At 38.5% G+C, this 18,871-nt stretch overlaps 2 protein-coding genes across 2 annotated transcripts in view; both read left to right on the top strand.

Annotated features, from left to right (window-relative positions):
• The window catches only part of agbl4 (AGBL carboxypeptidase 4), a 285,604-nt gene that overhangs the window by 235,775 nt on the left and 30,958 nt on the right, over positions 1-18,871 (top strand). The gene's annotated exons all lie outside the window — the stretch shown is intronic.
• Positions 3,265-18,852, top strand: LOC127962919 (BEN domain-containing protein 5). The gene is made up of 6 exons (XM_052562530.1): positions 3,265-3,575; positions 5,168-5,289; positions 7,691-8,063; positions 9,489-9,637; positions 12,109-12,322; positions 12,588-18,852. The coding sequence occupies exons 1-6, from the start codon at positions 3,407-3,409 to the stop codon at positions 12,782-12,784; spliced, it is 1,224 nt and encodes a 407-aa protein (XP_052418490.1). The 5' UTR covers positions 3,265-3,406; the 3' UTR covers positions 12,785-18,852.

Below are 18,871 nucleotides of genomic sequence, written 5' to 3'. Positions count from 1 at the left end.
ATTCTCATTTTCCTCTTGACAATACAATAGATTATTTTTATGATGGTTATGACTGACAGTTTATGAAAAGTAAAAATTAATTATCTAAAAAATAATAATAATATTTTCTTAAAGATCAATTAAAAAAGATTTACAAAACAGAAATGTTCAAGATCTCCAAAGGAGGTTTAATTATACACTCAATACTTGGTTGAGGCTCCTTTTGCACAAATTACTGCTTCAGTGCTGCGTGGCATGGAGGTGATCAGCCTGTGGCATTGCTGAGGCGTTCTTGAAGCCTAGGTTACATTAGCCGCGTTTCCACTGTCGAGCTTAAAGCGGGCGTGCTAGTGCATGCCAGGGCATGCCAGTTTCTCCACGTCTGGAGAGCCTCAGCACAGCAGATCATTTCAGAAAAATAACAGCTATAACACCAGCATTAAAGACTTTTTAAAATAAGTTGAGCTCAAAACTTACCTTCAGTCAGCAGCGAGTGTTTGAAATAATTTGATCCGATGTGGATTATAATAACCATACAAGGCAGAAATCTTTATAAGCGATGTAAAGACTATGCACGCTAGACATTAACATTACCACAGTAAACATGGTAAATGTGACCATTTAAAGACATCAGCTTCTTATTCTCTATCACAATCGTATATTTATTTAGTAACTTATATTATCTGTCATAAGTCTCGTCTCGAGAGTTTAGCTCCACGTATCATAAAAAATATAATAATGGTTTTTGTTCGGGAGCTTTTATAAAAATAGAGATATTATCATTCAGTCTAAATGTGACGTATAGGCGACTGTGGCTACAAATAAACAGAAACAGACTCGACTGAATAAGCAGGTTATTTTCATAATCATTAAATATAAATAAATAAAATAGAAATAAATTTTTTATAAATATATATTTATGTGTGATTAATTTTGAGTCCTGATCAATTTATTAATTATGATCAATGTATCGCTTATTCTATAGTAAAACATAGATGCTTTTGAATTTGAATATTTAACAAAGCATGCAAACAAACGGACGCTTTTATCATGTTCGTTTTGTGATTGCGCATGTTCCAGTGACTTATTTCTTAGTTTTCTGATAACTTCTCATTGTTGGTGAAATGATGAGGCTGCCTGATGTTGTTCCTGAGAGGTGTGTAAAGTGCGAGTTTTAGTGAAGCGCAGCAGAGCTTCTGGCTCGACTGTGGAAATGCTATTCTGGCCTCATTGCTGCTGGCCCTAGGCTATTAGCCCGTTTTAAGCCCGGACTCGGACTGGCCGACAGTGGAAATGTGGCTTTTGATACTGCCCTTCAGCTCCTCTGTATTATTTATCAGATGTTACTTATCTTCCTCTTCACAGTACCCTATAGACTCTCTGTGAGGTTCAGGTCAGGTGAGTTGGCTGGACAATCAAGCACAGTAATATCATGGTCAGTAAACCGCTTGGTGGTTTTGGCACTGTGGGCAGGTGGTAAAGTCCTGCTGCAAAATGAAATCAGCATCTCCATAAAGCTTGTCAGCAGATGGAAGCATAAAGTGCTCCAAAATCTACTGGTAGATGGCTGTACTGACTTTTGGCATCATAAAACACAATGGACCAACACCAGCAGACGTCACGGCTCCTCCAAATTATCACTGACTTCGGAAACTTCACACTTTCTTTTCCTGAAGACATCTGAGTGTGGTGACTCTTGATGTTTTGACTCTAGCTTCCGTCTACTCCTTGTGATACTCTCTCAAGTTCTTGAATCAGCTTTTCCTTACAATCTTCCCAAGGCTGTGGTCATCCCTATTGCTTGTGCACCTTTTTCTACTGCGCTTTTTCCTTCCAGTCAACTTTCTATGAATATATTTTGATACAGCACTCTGTGAACAGCCAGCCCTTTCAGCAATGACCTTCTGTGGCTTACCCTCCTTGTGGAGGGTGTTGATGATTGTCTTCTGGAAAACTGTCAAGTCAGTAGTCTTTCCCATAATTGTGATTGCATGTCCTAAACTAGCCCAAGACGTACCCAGTATTTATACTGAAAATTAATCAAACTAATCAAGCTCAAAATGCAATATTCTATTTTTTTTAGATACTGAATTTGGAATTTTCCTAAGCTGTAAGTCTTAACCATCAGAATTAAAACAAAAAACTCTTGAAATATTTCAGTTTGTGGGCAATGAACCTACAATATAATAAAGTTTGCTCTTTTTTGTTTTATTAAATTCCAAAAAAATAAAGACCTTTTCCATTATATTCCATTTTTTTAGATGCACCTGTATAATACTGTCCATAATTAATAGTATTTTGAACCATTCCATACACTTTGAATATAATATTTATTTATTTGTTTGTGGGAGCAATTGTTGTATATATATATGTGTGTGTGTGTGTGTGTGTGTGTGGTTATTTTTTCTTTCATTGCTTGAATTATAAGAGCATTCTGACTGCATTACAATGGGTTTCATCACGCAGTGAATGCTTCTGGACTTCTGTTTGTTTACTTGTCAAACTTTTTTTGTTGACATACCTGTCAGCTCTCCTATAGTCTATCAGTCCCTTAAAGTTACACATTCAGCACAATGACATTATGTCAGGGGAATGTCTTTAAATTCTGATCAAAGAAAAATCGTACCATTTATTGTCTTCTTTTTAACCATTTTGCATGTTAAATGATGGAAACTTGCTGCTGTTTGTAACAATACCGAGTTTTGATTGGCCAATTACCTTTATTTATTTTGTGAATTATCATAAGTAGAGCATTTGTACATTTAATTTGCACAGCTGTTTAGAAGTCTCTTTAAGAAATCTGCCACAACACAAAGGATTCTGGGTGACTAGAAGAGCTACACTTTGATAAAGTTACAATTATATAACAGTTATAGTCATTAAATCTGATACATTTGTCTGTAAATTAGAAAAAAAAATGATATTGCAAACCTGTTTGATACCAGTCATTACTTTTTAGCAATTTAACTGGATTTTACAACAACAACTGATCGTTTATTTACATATTTGTATTATAATAATTATGAAACTCCCTCTGGAGTTTAAATGTATCATTTCAGAAATAGGAATTATTATTATGGTGATTAATGGTGATGATTATATACTATCCTGTTTTATACTATAACCGCAATGATTATTGGCATTATTAATATTTCTCTATTACAATTTATTTATTTTGATAATTAACGGCAAACGACATTTTAACCCCCAAAATAAACATCTCGTCACATCTGTTTTGATTTGTACAGTCTGTGGCGACCAGGCACTGCATTTCCTCAACTGATACGCACCAGCCAGACAGAAGCAATCGATCGCAGAGGCCACCCCACGGTCTCCCCCCTCTTTGTGTTTATGTGTTTTTTAATATCTTTTTTGAGGGAAACTGTCAAGCCCTATCCCAAAGAACAGGGACCAAAGAGCAAAAATAATGTACGCTTTCGTGCGTTTCTTGGAGGACGATATGTGCTACGCGTTACCTGTGTCAGACGTGAAAGATTTCCAGCCCGTGCACAAAAGAGATTTTGATGATCAGAAGGTGTATGTGGTGCTGAGAGGCGCAGGCCAGCCTGCTAAAGCACACATCCTCGCCCTGGCAGGTAAGTTCTGCTTTTCTCTTCTTATTAACTAACGTTATAATAATAACCTCCATAAATAAAAGGAACACGCATGCTACGCTATATAAAAGCTTAACGGATCAACTGAAATGTCATGCAACTTTGACATAAATCATTTTCTCATTTGCATGTACATGAAACATCATCTGTGAAGCATTATATTATATTTATGGCGTAATATGAAAAGTTACCACACAAATTATCATTTTAATTTGACATAAGCTGCATGAACATGCTTTAACACGCATGAATTGGGGTGTTAAGAGAAGATTAATGATGTAACCTTAGTGTTTTGATGTGATAAATGGATGCAGACGAAGAATATGTCATAGGTTTGATGTCTTCTTGATTGTTCTGATGTTTTTAGCTAATCGTGATTGCGGGGTTTGTGTTACAGAGAGATATAATAGTGTCTGTGCTTGACAAGCCCAGTAATCTGAATATAAACTAAAGGAAATGGGTGTCGGAAACGTCTGAATAAGTTGGTAAAAGTAGAAACGAAAGATAAGAGGGGTTTAAAGCAGAGAGAGGCTCGGGATGCTAAGCGACTGTTAGCCTACAGCTGCTAGCACTTCCTTCATTTATCGGCGGTGCATAAGAGCTTAAACGCGAATAAAACCACTGTAACAGTCTTTTTAAATTGAAAAAGATACGGGAAAGCAGATATGATAACCTAAAAGTTTTGAATTTTGAACGGTTTGAATTTTAACGGTTTGTTTATTTTAGCTCTAGCAGCTAGGTTACTGTCATCACATTAGCTAGCCAGGTAAGGCATATTTTATGTCGTTTTATATTTTTACGCCCCTCAGTTTGCTTGAAAGCTTACGTCGGCATATTATACTGTTAAATTATAACTTGTCAGAGTATTATGTGTGGTTTAAATCAGTGCTGGTGGCACATCTGTTATCATGTGACACTTCCTGCTTCAGCTCAAGTTGTAAAAACCTCCAACCACTTTCACTCTTGCCACTCTTCAACCAGGTCTATTTAGATACATTACTAATCTACATGTGTGGCTTACAACCCTGATCTCGTTAGGGACAGAAGTCTGGAGTCCACAGTACAGCTTTTAAATCAGTTGCTTTAATTTAAGCAGTCTGCAGTCTGTTGTGGCCGACCTTGAAGCTCATCTCTCATACCTGGCCAGTGTAAAACTTTTAATACGTAGTTAGCATTCAAGATCTTAGAATGATGATTGAGGGCATTTTCCACTTGACATGATAAGGGGTTAGGTAGGCACATTTGTATAGTCCGTCTTCTCCAAGTGGCCTTGGGTACTTGACACTGCATCACACGTTGACAGCTGTGATGACCCCGCCTGTCAAAACCATATTGATGCTGCACCGTCAACGTTGCTCTGCAAAGTTAAACGCTCCATTAATAGTTTATTGCAACAATAGCTAGTCATCTGTGTCATTACAAGGTTACTGGGAAGCTTCTCCACCAAACTCATAAAATGTTTCTCTTGCTAATGTGGCCTTGTTTTAACCATATCATCATTCCAGAGCAAAGAGATTAAATACTTGCGTCTCTGACTTGTTTCCCCTCCTCTTTTTTTTTTTTTTTTTTTTTAGAAAGCATTGAGGAATTTGAGCACAGTATTATGCAAAAGAAGATGAAAATACCCAAGATGTCGAACAGGAACACAGTTGAGAATCATTTTGGCGATGAGAGAGTGCCCCTTAGACATAAAAAGGTCAGTATGCTGGTTTTTAAGAAAGGTTTTAAGATTTGGGAGACTGTAAGACATTTGCAGGCTTGCTGTTACTGTTCTGGATTTGTAGATGGGGAACATGTGGACAGATCAGGAATGGCTCAACAGGGATTTTCTGCTGATATTAAGAATGTATTTTATATTCCGCAAGCAAAACAAGACAAAACACTAAAACATGTTTTGACGCTTACAGAATTTGTCCTGACATTTCAAATGTTTTGAAGCCTGTTTTGTTTAATCTGGCAGTTTTAGCTAGATATCAGACAGGCCATGTGTTTCACTCTTGGGTTTGTTGTTTTTTTTTTAATGCCATGTCGTCTTAATTGTACAGTCCATTAAGTTTACAACTCACTTTTGTGTGCTCTTGCAGTTCACACCCTAATTACTTAGTGTGTTTATAATTTAAACTGAGTTGATGATTTTGGCTCACATTTAACAAAAACCCAGCAATTCACTATCTCATCAAATTAGAATACTTCATAAAACCAATAAAGAAAACATTTATAGTGAATAGTTGGCCTTCAGGAAAATGCGTTCATTTACTGTACATGTACTCAATACTTGGTAGGGGCTCCTTTTGCTTTAATTACTGCCTCAATTCGGCGTGGCATGGAGGTGATAAGTTTGTGGCACTGCTGAGGTGGTATGGATGCCCAGGTTTATTTGACAGTGGCCTTCAGCTCATCTGCATTTTTTGGTCTCTTGTTTCTCATTTTCCTCTTGACAATACCCCATAGATTCTCTATGGGGTTCAGGTCTGGTGATTTTACTGGCCAGTCAAGCACACCAACACCATGGTCATTTAACCAACTTTTGGTGCTTTTGGCAGGAGGCGCAGGTGCCAAATCCTGCTGGAAAATGAAACCAGCATCTTCAAAAAGCTGCTCAGCAGAAGGAAGCATGAAGTACTCCAAAATTTCTTGCTAAATGGGTGCAGTGACTTTGGTTTTCCAAAAACACAATGAACCAACACCAGCAGATGACATTGCACCCCAAATAATCACAGACTGGAAACTTAACACTGGACTTCAAGCAACTTGGGCTGTGAGCTTCTCCACCCTTCCTCAAGACTCTAGGACCTTGGTTTCCAAATTAAATACAAAACTTGCTTGCTCTCATGTGAAAAGAGGACTTTGGACTTTTGGGCAACAGTCCAGTTCTTCTTCTCCTTAGCCCAGGTAAGACGCCTCTGACGTTGTCTGTGGTTCAGGATTGGCTTAACAAGAGGAATACAACAACTGTAGCCAAATTCCTTGACACATCTCTATGCCTTGACCCCAGCCTCAGTCCATTCCTTGTGAAATTCACTCAAATTCTTGAATCCAATTCTGCAATCCTCATAAGGCTGCGGTTCTCTTGGTTGTGCATCTTTTTCTTCCATACTTTTTCCTTTCACTCAACTTTCTGTTAACATGCTTGGATACAGCACTCTGTGAACAGCCAGCTTCTTTGGTAATGCATGTTTGTGGCTTACCCTCCTTGTGAAGGGTGTCAATGATTGTCTTGTGGACAACTGTCAGATCAGCAGTCTTCCCCATGATTGTGTAGTCTAGTGAACCAAACTGAGAGACCATTTTGAAGGCTCAGGAAACCTTTGCAGGTGTTTTGAGTTGATTAGCTGATTGCATGTCACCATATTCTAATTTCTTGAGATTTTATGTGAATTTGTGGGTTTTTGTTAAATGTAAACCAAAATCATCGCATTTAAAAGAACCAAAGACTTAAACCACTTTAGTCTGTGTGCATTGAATTTATTTAATAAACGAGTTTCACAATTTGAGTTGAATTACTGAAATAAGTTAACTTTTCCACGACATTCAAATTTATTGAGATGCAACTGTAAAAGGAAAGTCACACTAGATGTGTTCCTCCATTCATACCCATGTGAATGCAAGCATACAAGTACGATTTTGTGTACTCAAGTTCAATTTATGAACTCTGCCCTACATATTTGGATATTGGAAACAGATTTGATCTAAACATCAAAGTTGGACCTCATCACTTAATGTTAACATTTTAAACCAGTGGGGAAAGTGGAGTAGATTATTTGTTATTTATAACCTATAGTAATACATTTAAAAAGATATATATACCCACATTAAAACAAAACAAAACTTTGAGCTACAAGCGAGAAGCTGTTTGGAGAGTCATGTGTCCATGCATTCATGCGACGTCACGGTGCTGCACTGTTCATTTTCAATGAATTTAAAAGAACAGAAGATCAAGGAAATTTAGATTACAAATGAAACAAGCTCTTTAAAATTCTCATTAGGTGTGTGAATTAACTTATCTCGGGAGAAAGGTAGATAGATATCCAAAAGATAATATTATATTTTTATTTACTTGTATGCAATTGGTCAAGATGGTGAATGTTGTGATGCAGGTCCAGTCACATGAACAACAGAGGGCCAGTTCTAACTCCTCAAAGAGCCTGGCTGCTGTGGTGGCACGGCTGGAGAGGAACGCTGTCAACTCCTGCACTGAGGGAGAGGAACTGGACAGACTCACAACAGAGGAAGAAGAAGAGCAGGACGAGGCCGTGGTGCCTCGTGTACTGTATGAGGAGCTGGTGCACAGCTACAGGCAGCAGGAAGAGGAAATGAGACGCCTGCAGCAGGAACTGGAGCGCACACGCAGGCAGCTGCTGCAGCAGGCCAAGAAGCTCAAGGAGTATGGCAGTCTGCTGACCGAAGTCAAGGAGCTGCGTGATTTCAATCGACGCCTACAGGACGTCCTGCTCATGAGGCTTGGCAGCGGTAAGATTTGCATGAATCATACGTATCGTATGAATCATAAGGCACTCTTGACATTCTAAAGGCCTGTTCACACCAATCCTGATGTAATGATACAGTATGCCCATGTAAAATATTTGTACTAAACTCGTTGAACAGATCTAATGCAGAATTTTGATTGGTTGCTAAATTGAAGGAATTCATTGTTTTGATTAAAACCAAACCTTAAAATGTATCCGTATTGTAAATTCTTATTGAACCGTTTCAAACATGGCTCATCCAATCAGAACTTAATGTCAGAATTATCTGTTTTGCTTAGCAATCCAGTTTAGCTTGTTAGCATTTTATAAGGCTTCATAGAGCTTTTTTTTCACTTAATACAAAAGCAGCAATGGTTAGTCAACTTTAAGTAGGTAATAGTGAGTGTCAGATGTAGTGTCCGATTCAGTGACGATCAAGGACTTACTGTATGTTCAGACAGCCATTTAAATGTGCTCTTTTGTAATTTTTAGGGTTGCCAGTCAATTAAATTTTCATCATTTGATTAATTTGATAATTGTTTAGCATACCAATTACTTAATTAATATTATGCATATCAAGTAATTAAGTCATGTAATTTTGTTATTAATTAATCAACTTAATCGCACGCATCAGTATTTGCTGAGGAAAGCCTCTAAAAAGCAGATAATACACAGTTATTATAACATTGCAGCTGAAAACATTGAATAGACTTTACAAAAAGTGACTTTAAAAGTAAATTTCTTGTATTATATTGTAATTTTATATTATTAAATACAAGTCTATCATCCTGCAGTCCACAGCAATCTGTTTCGCAGTCTACAAAACATGTTTTTGGCATCCTTTTGCACAATTTTTTTTACCTTACAATTTTTTTTGCATCTTAATTAATTGTACTAAGTTAGCATATTGAATTGGAAGCCATATAAATTTAACATTTTTAATGGTTTTCCACATAGTCCTGAGTTGCTGCTTAAAGAGGACATGGTGTCCAGAGCGCTCAGGCCAGTATCCCGGCCAGCTGCTGCGCCTGTGTGTGTGTGTTTGGGGGGAACAGACTGTGGTCTGGAGCAAGCTGGTGGAGCAGGCTGAAGATTAGACCGGCCAGGGTTCTTTAGGGTCAGACGTGCAGTGCACTGACCGATATTAAAACTCAACAGATACATTAGAGCTTAGTGCGGCCAGCCACCAAGCCAGCTTACTGAGCTAAAATGACCCGGTTGTCTTGAGGCACGGGAGAGCCATGTTTCAGGCAGCGCTCCAAAGGGAGCGGGCCAGGTCTTACTGCGGCCACACTGAACTGAATTCAAAACTGTCATTAGAGAGCGGGGAACTTCTGCCATCAACACTTTCTCAGGATTACAATCATCTTTCTCCTGTTAAATTGTGCTTCACTGAATGGTGAGCAGTGTTTTGCTTTGCTTCATACAGAGCCGATGCATGACAATGGCACACAGACAATCAAAGCAGAGGTGGTGGAGCCGATCAGTGAACCACAGGAGGTGTGTCAAGAGGAAGCCAACACTAGCTCCACCCACTCCCCATCCCCGAGAACCGTCTACACCTTCAATGATGGAAAAGTATGTAGTCCTGTGCGTCTTTTTCAAACATCCCAAAAAATAATGACACCCAATCTTCATTCTAGCCTTTTTAGCAAAAAAAAGAAATCTTACAAAAGATTTTTATTTCAGCTGTTCTTTTAAATCAAAAATTCTGAAAAAAAAAAATAAAATCACTATATCACCATAAATATTAAGCAGCACAAGTGTTTTCAACATCTTACTGACCCCAAACTTTTGAACGGTAGTATATATTATGTATAACTAACACCTCATTCATTATATTTGTTTAATAACAGCATGTCGGTTGTGATGAGACCTTCCAAAGTTATGATCATCTTGATTTTTATTGAACGGATTCATTTTTTATTTATGGAAGAAATGTGACTTGACTTCAGTCATTAGTTCAATGCCGACAGGATTCCAGCTACTCTATAACTGTTGAATAAGCAAGACTTTGTGGATGCTCCTCGTGTTAGCGCAATTCAGTGTTTCTTTAAATGTTTTGTAGTGGTGTTTGGTTTGTCTAATTGACTAGCGAAATCCCTTCCACAACCTTCCCCCTGTCAGTCTCAAAGGGCCTTTTAACCAGAACGCTTGCTGTGATTTTGAGCCCTGTTAGCAGACATCGGGTCCGCATTTTGCGTTCCTCCGCCTGCCTCGCATGACAGGAGGGAATTTGTGTTACATGCTGAAAGGGTTCTCAGTTCAAGCGTGAAGAACAAAAGCAAATTAGGCCCTTACACATACGCACACATATCCGGCATTAATTAGTTGTACCACAGGAATTTCCCTGAGTGACAGGTAGCCGTAGAAAGGCAAATCTCCTCTAAGTTAAGAGCAGTGAAAAGCTTGTCTGCTGGACCAGGGCCTAAAGCACATTAGCTGCATTGGGGAAAAGCCACTGGATCCGAGCCTGAAGACTGCTCAGGGTGACAAAGCAGAAGGCACATTACCTCAGCTGTTACTCACCAGCTGCCCATCAATCCACCTGATGGCTTGTTGGGCTGTGTCCTCCACAGTGTGGCTTAAAAGTCAACACTCTGGTCTGGCATCTGTCAAAACACATTACTGCATTTAATGAACCCAGACACCTCACCACTGAATTTAAGTGTGAAGCATGTCTCATATGTGGTGATCGGTACCTAGATCTCAGAGGGTATGTGGAAGTGTTAAGTTTTGTTGTGTTGCATACCACAAAACACCAGAACCTTCACTGAACAGGGTTCCTACAGTCATGGAAAATTTGTCAAAGTAATTACTATAATAAATATATATATATATATATATATATATATATATATATATATATATATATATATATATATATATATATATTTTGGTTATGCTTTGCTATAAAATATTTCATCAGCTAATTATCGCTCCTGAGTAGAGTAAGACCTGGCTTGCAAACACATAGAAAGGTCAAGGAAATTCATTTGTCAAAATATTTTTTTTTTTTTTTTTTTTTTTACATGCATGTATTTATTTAAAGTAATAGAGGTCATAATAAATGCATTATATATTATTATTATTATTATTTTTTATCCTGTTCAAACATTGACATAGGTATGGTTTATACTACTTGCTCCCTCCTCAAGTATCTATCTATCTATCTGACTGTATTTATCTGTCTTTTTTATAGAATTTTTTTTTTTTTTAATTTGTCAAACATATTTCAGTTTTAGTAAAGTCTATGTAAACTTAGGAGCACAACTGCACTACATGCAACACAAACAGCTGTCAACAAGCTTAAATCTGAATCACATAGTAGGGCTGAAGGATATATCGTTATCGTATCTATATCTATATCAATAAATAAGAAATATTGCTGACTTGTGCGTCTCTTTACGTTCGTCCGTTATTTGACGTTGAAAAAGGAAACCTTTTTTTTAAGACATGGAAAATCGATTCAATGAACACTTATGTCTTAAAAATCAAAAAAGATTTTTTCACAAAAGTGAAAGCACTAGCTCTGAGCGCGCCTGTCTCTGGCCGCCCCCCAGCCCCCCCTGTTCCAACGTCTATGAACACTGTACAGAGACAGCGGATAAATTAGAAAGAAAGAAATGAGTGCGGGAGATAATGCGGCCGGTGGCAGTGCAGAATCTGACTTGGTGCCAAAACTTAAATCATCTTCCATAATTTGGAAGTATTTTGGATTCAGAAAAGACGATGTAAACCAGAGTGACGTGTTGTGCAGGTCGTGCTTAGCAAAAGAACACGTATTCATATCATATCGATATCGAGATATCTGGCATGAAAATCGAGATATGGAATTTTGTCCATATCATTCAGCCCTTTCACATAGAATATTGCATTTCATCCATAAACAGAGCTGTTTAATTCATTGCGAAGGGAAAGCTACCATGTCTCAGACACACTTAGGGGAATAGGTCACATGGCACTGAAGTGGCAGAATGTGAAAGCAAAATCTTGTCAGTGACCGTGTGTGTATGCTGCATATTTGAAGAAGAGTCTGTCTCTTGCAGGTGCACTTGGGTGGAGGGATTTGGGTGGTGGAGGAGAAGTGGCACCAGCTACAACGGACACAGGGAGACTCAAAATTCACCAAAAATCTGGCGGTGATGATCTGGGGCACAGAAACCCTGAAGAACCGCAGCGTGACTGGTGTCGCTACGAAGAAGAAGAAAGACGCCCTGCCTAAACCACCGCTCTCACCGAGCAAGCTCAAAATTGTTCGAGGTAAACACACTGTCTTTAAAAAATTAGTTATTAGAATTAGGTTGGGGTTGTATTTCTAGTTCTGCTGATAGAAGTTATTGTAGAACAAATTTTAGCTTCCAAAAAAATGTTTTATATCATAGAAACAACTAATATGGTACTTAAACTTCATCTAAAGAAGTTAAACTTAAATATAAAAAATTGTACGGGGGGGGGGGAAACATCAAATTACAAGGTATTTTTTCTGTTTTCTTGGTTAATTTCTAGTCTTAATATTTCATTCCAGAGTGTCTGTATGACCGTGTATCTCAAGAAACAGCTGACAGTGCGGAGATCACCCAGCGGTTATCCAAAGTGAACAAATACATCTGCGAAAAGATCATGGATATCAACAAATCTATCAAGAACGAGGAACGGCGAGAGTCCAAGCTTCTCATCCAGCAGACGGTGAAGATGGAGAACTTCCCCTACGACGGTCTGTAGGGGGTGCTGAAGTTGTCACCATAGCTCATTCTACTCCTCAAGGACTTCTGGTGGAGAAGGTGCACGTAATCAACGACGCTGCCAGTTGAGATTTCCACTGATGCCCTCCCGAGACCTCTCTGTCTCCTTACTCTTGTAGACCTTGTTTTACAGCCTGTCTGACAGTTTTACCCCTCACTGCACTGCCTTAGCATGCTGGTGTGCATTCTGTGAGTGAATGGGGTGGGGTTTTTTTAAGCTTTGACGGGGTTGGATATTATGCCTGATAAGACAGGAGCGATCCTTTAAATCGTGTGCGAGAAAAATGTGTTTGGCACATCAGCTTGTGTTCTGTGTCAGAACATGCCCTAATGTACTAAAGAGGTTCCCCTTCAGGAGAAGTTTTCTTGTGTCAGGAGGATGTTTGTGAGGTGTCATATATGCTGGCTTAGAGTCGGAGTCTTAAGGAGAGATAGGTCACTTCACAGGGACCATCTGCTAAAGGTACTTAACATAAAGAGTTGCACTTTTAAACAGGGTCACACCCTGCATCGTCTTAATGAACCATTGATTTAATTAATCAATCTAGGCCTAATTGTTCCTGTTAATTGCTTTCCTGAGATGACTACTGATGGTCTGTTGTTGTTTTTGATGGTTGTTAGGAGTGGAGAGGTCGCATGTAGTCAGTGGTGCTAAGCAGTTATCCAGGAAGACAGTCTAGATGCTTGTTGTTCACAAAAAGGTGAAATGAAAGTAAAGTTTAGACTTTATACGATCATCGGTAGACTTATGTTTGTTTTAGGCTATATACTGCCTTCAAGTCCTGTTGGGAAGTTCCTGTGGTTTAATACTTGTGATTATGGTGACGCGTTTTCAAGTAATTTACAATCCTTTCAAAAGTTTGGGGTTGGTACGATTTCTTTTCATGTTTTTGAAAGAACATACAGTAAAACAGTTAATTTCTGAAATATTATTACAAGTATTGCAAGTATTACAAGTGTTTTTTATTCTTTTTTTTTTTACTTTAATACATTTTAAAATGTCATTATTTCTTGTGATGGCAAAGCTGAATTTTCAGCAGCCATTACTGCAATCTTCAGTGTCACATGAACCTTCAGAAATAATTATATTATAATGATTTAGTGATCAAAAAATGTTTACTGTTAACAATATTAATAACAATTGTGGCACTTAATATTTTTTTCAGTATTCATTAATGAATAGAAAGTAAAAAAAAAAAATTGTATCTGCCTTTTGATTAGCAGTGTATAATCTAACAAAATGAATGTTTGGGTAACATTTGTGGCCTAAAAATAAATATCCATCATTCATTTAGATTTCTCTTTACATTTCGTCTGATTCAACTCCGAAGAGAGTATTTAATGCCATATTTTGAAGTACGCTTGAATTCTTATTAGTGGAGATGTCTTGTGTACAAAAGCACCAGAGTTGACGACAATGCAGTAAAAGTGACGTAAGGTATACATTAAGATTCTTGTAAACAACAAGAGCACATCCAATTTGATTTCAGTGTACTTGATGGACTAGCCATGGGACGGGAGTTATTGTATTATCGGGTCTACAGAGATGGAGACCACCTTAGACCTTTTACCAGCCATAAATTGCACTTGGGACGGAGGGTAAGTGGAAATCTGAGCTAGGCTGCAGGGCCTTTTTCCAGCTGGCAATCATTGGGAACTGTGTTCTCCGTTTTTTTAGCAAGCTGTGATTGTAATATGAGCTGATATTGCTTTAACTGCACTTTGGTGTGAGTGTGGAGAGATGCCAGGCACCGTGTGCAGATGTGGGGTAAGACTGTCAGCAGTGCTTGGGAGTTAAACATTAGCCTCATCCTTCTGGTCGCACCAACAGCAGGGTCTCTGCTCCAGCCCACCTGTAGAGGGCGCACTCATTATGGGAGGAAATAAGATATCGTGACAACTTACAATGAGCCATGCCATCCACACTTTAGTCCTTTGTCTCCCCTTGTCGTCTTTATTTTCATCATAAACAGTCTTGTCAGCGTAACGATAGAAAAAAGACCCTCTTACAGATTTGGGTTCTTGACTGTGATGCCATATCGCTTACTGTGAATTAACAGATCACCGATCTGCCACGCTAACGCCTCCCTATTTTCTTTTATTTGTTTTATTTTGCTATTTTAATCAACTATGTTTATTACTGGGGAGAAAATTTCAGTGTATATTTGGAATATATTCTCATGTTTTGGAACATTTCACCGTTTGCATCCAGGCTGCACCTTATCTCACTAAGCTTCTGATTCAAAAGCGAGTTAGACAGTGTTGTAATTCTGTCTTTATCTTTGCTGGTTCATATATAATTTCTAATCATTTCTATTTTTACAGTGTATATGTGATGTTTCACCATTAACGTAAATCCTGGGTACTCGTATTTCTTAAAGAATGCAGGGCTCTTCACGAATACATCATCTCTAATGACAGAAACCCATATCTTAAATTGATATATATATCATGGATTTTTTACCGCAGGTATCTTGATGCTTCAAGAACTTCAATTTATGAATTTCACCTCACTGTGAGTCATTTGTTATGGACTATCATTTCATTTGGAGTCATTTACGTCGAGAGGCAGCCGTCACCTGCCTTTCCGTTCCGAGGAAGTCATTGTCCATCTTCGACAACGTAGCACTTTAATCCTAAGGTGGCGGGAAAAAAAACATAAAAATCTGTCAATGTTGGCTTCTTTGTTGTGATATACCCAAGCCAATTTAAACACAAAAAGTCAACAAGCGTTTAACAATGCTTGTGAAAAGACGTTCACGAGAAATCGTAAATCAGCTATCAGTTTTCTGCCACTCAATTGCAGTTTAGCAGCCATTTGTTTCTCATTCTCTCGAGACTGTGAAAGCGATTCCTTTTTTCTTTCTTATAGCGACGTACCTCCAATATGTCAAGGTAATTACGGGAGAGGACAGATTGTACTAAGGTTCTTTTGTTCCACTGAATGTCTTTCTCTTCTTCAATTTTTTCTGTAGATATTTCCTGTATTGTGTGATATGTATTGCCACACTTATTGAATATTTGATGTTCCATAATGAGCGTACGTACTGTGCGGGTATACTGGAAAATGACAGCTTTAGGTGTGCAGATGTTGAATGACAGCCAAACTTTATCATCGGTCCATGTGGTCATACTTTTTATGTGGAGATTTGCTAGTGGAATCGTTGCCTTGAAAAAGTCTACAGCATTATGTATTGCTCTTATGTTTTATTTTTTACTTTTTGTTTTGGGGGATTTTTGCCTCGCAGCTGCGCCGAGACATTTCGGGCACGGCGTTCAGATCCGAGGAAAATTAAAAAAATGAAACGTTTCTTCAGTTGTGAGATCAAAGCAGTGAATCCCATCAGGGAAAATCTGATTTTTAAATACAATCATGTACAGTATTTATAGGCTACAAATGCGAAGCAGTAGCCTCGCGGAGGCTGTTTTTCTCTTCTGGGAGACTGTGGGGAGGCTGGTGCCTGTGCTTTCAGTGGCTGTGTAATAGAGGTTCTTAGCTTTGAGCTGGTCTGTGCCTCTGGAAAATGGCAAGTCAAAGCGCGGGAGGGATCAACATATCATCTCCGTTGTTCTCGGCGTATTGTCCAGGAGACGTTTTGTCATGTCAGATGAGTTCGATCTGAATATGCGTTGAGGGTTTGTGTCGTTCTGTTAAAAATAAGCGAAATTCTCAGCAACGGACAGATCGGTGTTATGAATACGAACTTGCACAAAAACGGCCCATGCTAAGGTTGTCCACAGTTATCTTTTGCTAAACCAATAGGAAAGAAACAGCCGGGATATATATTTTTACCGGAAAAAAGACGGTTTTACAAGGTGTTACTGTGCTGCCGACATCTCCATTGTTCGATATGTTGTTTTCTGTTTTGTATCAAAAGAGCATTAAGCTTAAGATAATGGATATGGCTATATTGTTCAGTTAGAAAAATCTTAAGTCATTTTTTTGTTTGTTTTATTCCTTTTGTGATGCCAAAAAAAAACAGTAGTATGTGGATGTTCTTGGGGAAAAATTGTTTATTGCTTTGGCCTGCTTCACTATCGTACATTCTGAGATTGTCAATCAAATGCTGAGGACCCACTCGCACGCCGCAGCAATTCCCAAAACTGCCCAGTATTCCGCTATAGCAAAAAAAAATGCTCACCATAATTTTCATGCTCACGATTACAATTATAGGACCCTACTCAGAGTTAGTCTTATTTAACAACCAATATTCTCAGCTCTAATAGTAAAATAAATGTATTTTTGATAAAACGCAGGTTCAGGTTATTCTTAGTCGGAAAACAAGCATGTAGTCACAATCCTACCTCATTGCTGCTCATCGTCCGTGTTCGTAAGACAGTCTCGCTACCCTCGTACCTCCTTCAGAGATATATATCAGTCTTTATGGTATAAATTAATTTCAAATGTCATATTTTACTCCCGTAACAACTGTGTTAATGTTTCTGTGGCAGTAGATGGCGTTTCCTTGCAGTAATTACATTTTTATCCCATTGGTGCTACAGCAGGCATGGGTTGTCTAATCTGTGTTTCTTACCTCAGATGGTGCTAATTTTTCTACTTTTCTGGAGGTTGTTCCGCTTTGCATGAATCAAACTGGTTAATGTTAATTTTATAGCAGCAGGAATTTAGGGATAAAAATAAAGCATCAGATAAAAAAATCTTAGGAATTGCATCCGGCATGTCAAGAAAGATTTAGTTTTTCATATTTCGAGTAAGACATACCTCTCTAACAAATTACCTCACATACTCTGTTCCAAATTAACAGACTATTAAAACCATGCATGCAAGATCTTTCCATGGCCATATATCTTTACAAACCTAATGCATCTACCTAAATATTACTGGGCGGTTGACTCTCACAGTAGTGTGGTCCTCAGCAGTTAATGTGAAAGTCAATCCCACTGTAGAAATACAGTGCAACTAACATGGTAGTCTTACATTTGGTGGTGGTGATGATATTTTGCAGTATGTTAACTGTAGGGTGTTTTCTTAACTTACCAAAGTGGTTCCCTCCCAAAGAAACTCTTTGTTGTTGTCATTAAGAACTGTTTGGTAACAAAGTCGCCAATTTGTGTTTGTTTAGCGACAATGGTTTCTGAAATACGGGTGTGTTGAGCACCTGCCGCTCAGCAGAACCTAAATTATTTCGTCCACGAAAATACAATCAGTCACATGTTTCCATGATATTTTATATTAATACAGACAGTCGATTCATTTAGAGCGTGTAACGTGACAACTGAAGGCAAACTGTGAGATTTTGTTAAGGAACAAGACGTTTTTGATGATTGTGTGTCATGTGAAGCGAATCTCATGGGCTTCATCAACTGACCTCAAGACCAGACAGCGAGGAAATCAGTCATATTGCATTTCATTTCATTTAACTTTTTGTGTCTTTATCATGTCCGTCATTTCTTCATTCTTGCTGCTGAATAAATATCTGTGTATTAATCAATATTTTGGGGGAAAGTCTTTGATGGAGAATGTCAGATAAAATAACTGTGAACATGCTCTCTTTCAGCTCTGTGGTTGTGGGTATTTTTTCTTTTTTTTTTATATGGTCACATACTGGTTAGTATTGGTTTTACCACGGAGTCAGCGAGAGCTGCCTTCAGTGGGATCAACTGTCCCTTTTCCCCATACATTAGGTCTGCTTTACTTGCACACAGATCAAGCCTAAGCCTGGACTAAAAGGACTCTCAGTGGAGAATTTTTATTCATACTGTGTTTTTAGGCTGAACCCGGCTTAATTTCAGCTAAACTTGGCCTCACTGCACCTTGAGTGCGACTCCACGGGGACTCAAACAGAGAACAAGGAAAGAAAGACAATGGAAAGCGAAATCAAATGTTTCCACGTGAACCAGTTGCACTCCTCACCTGTGCACAGCTGGTTTCGCCAGTTAACATCAGTCGTGTGTGTGTGTGTGAGAGTGTGTGTGTCTGTGTGTGCACGCGCGTGTATGTATGCGCGCGTGTGTGCTGCAGTCTGAGTATTCTTGTTCAATGTACAGATCAACAGAATAAATTCTGACTTTTATTCTACAAACAAACCCTCTCAGTGTGAGCTGT

This window comes from Carassius gibelio, chromosome B8 (genome assembly GCF_023724105.1).
Source record: "Carassius gibelio isolate Cgi1373 ecotype wild population from Czech Republic chromosome B8, carGib1.2-hapl.c, whole genome shotgun sequence".
Classification (NCBI taxonomy): Eukaryota; Metazoa; Chordata; class Actinopteri; order Cypriniformes; family Cyprinidae; genus Carassius; species Carassius gibelio.
This window is presented reverse-complemented; position numbering and strand designations above follow the sequence as displayed.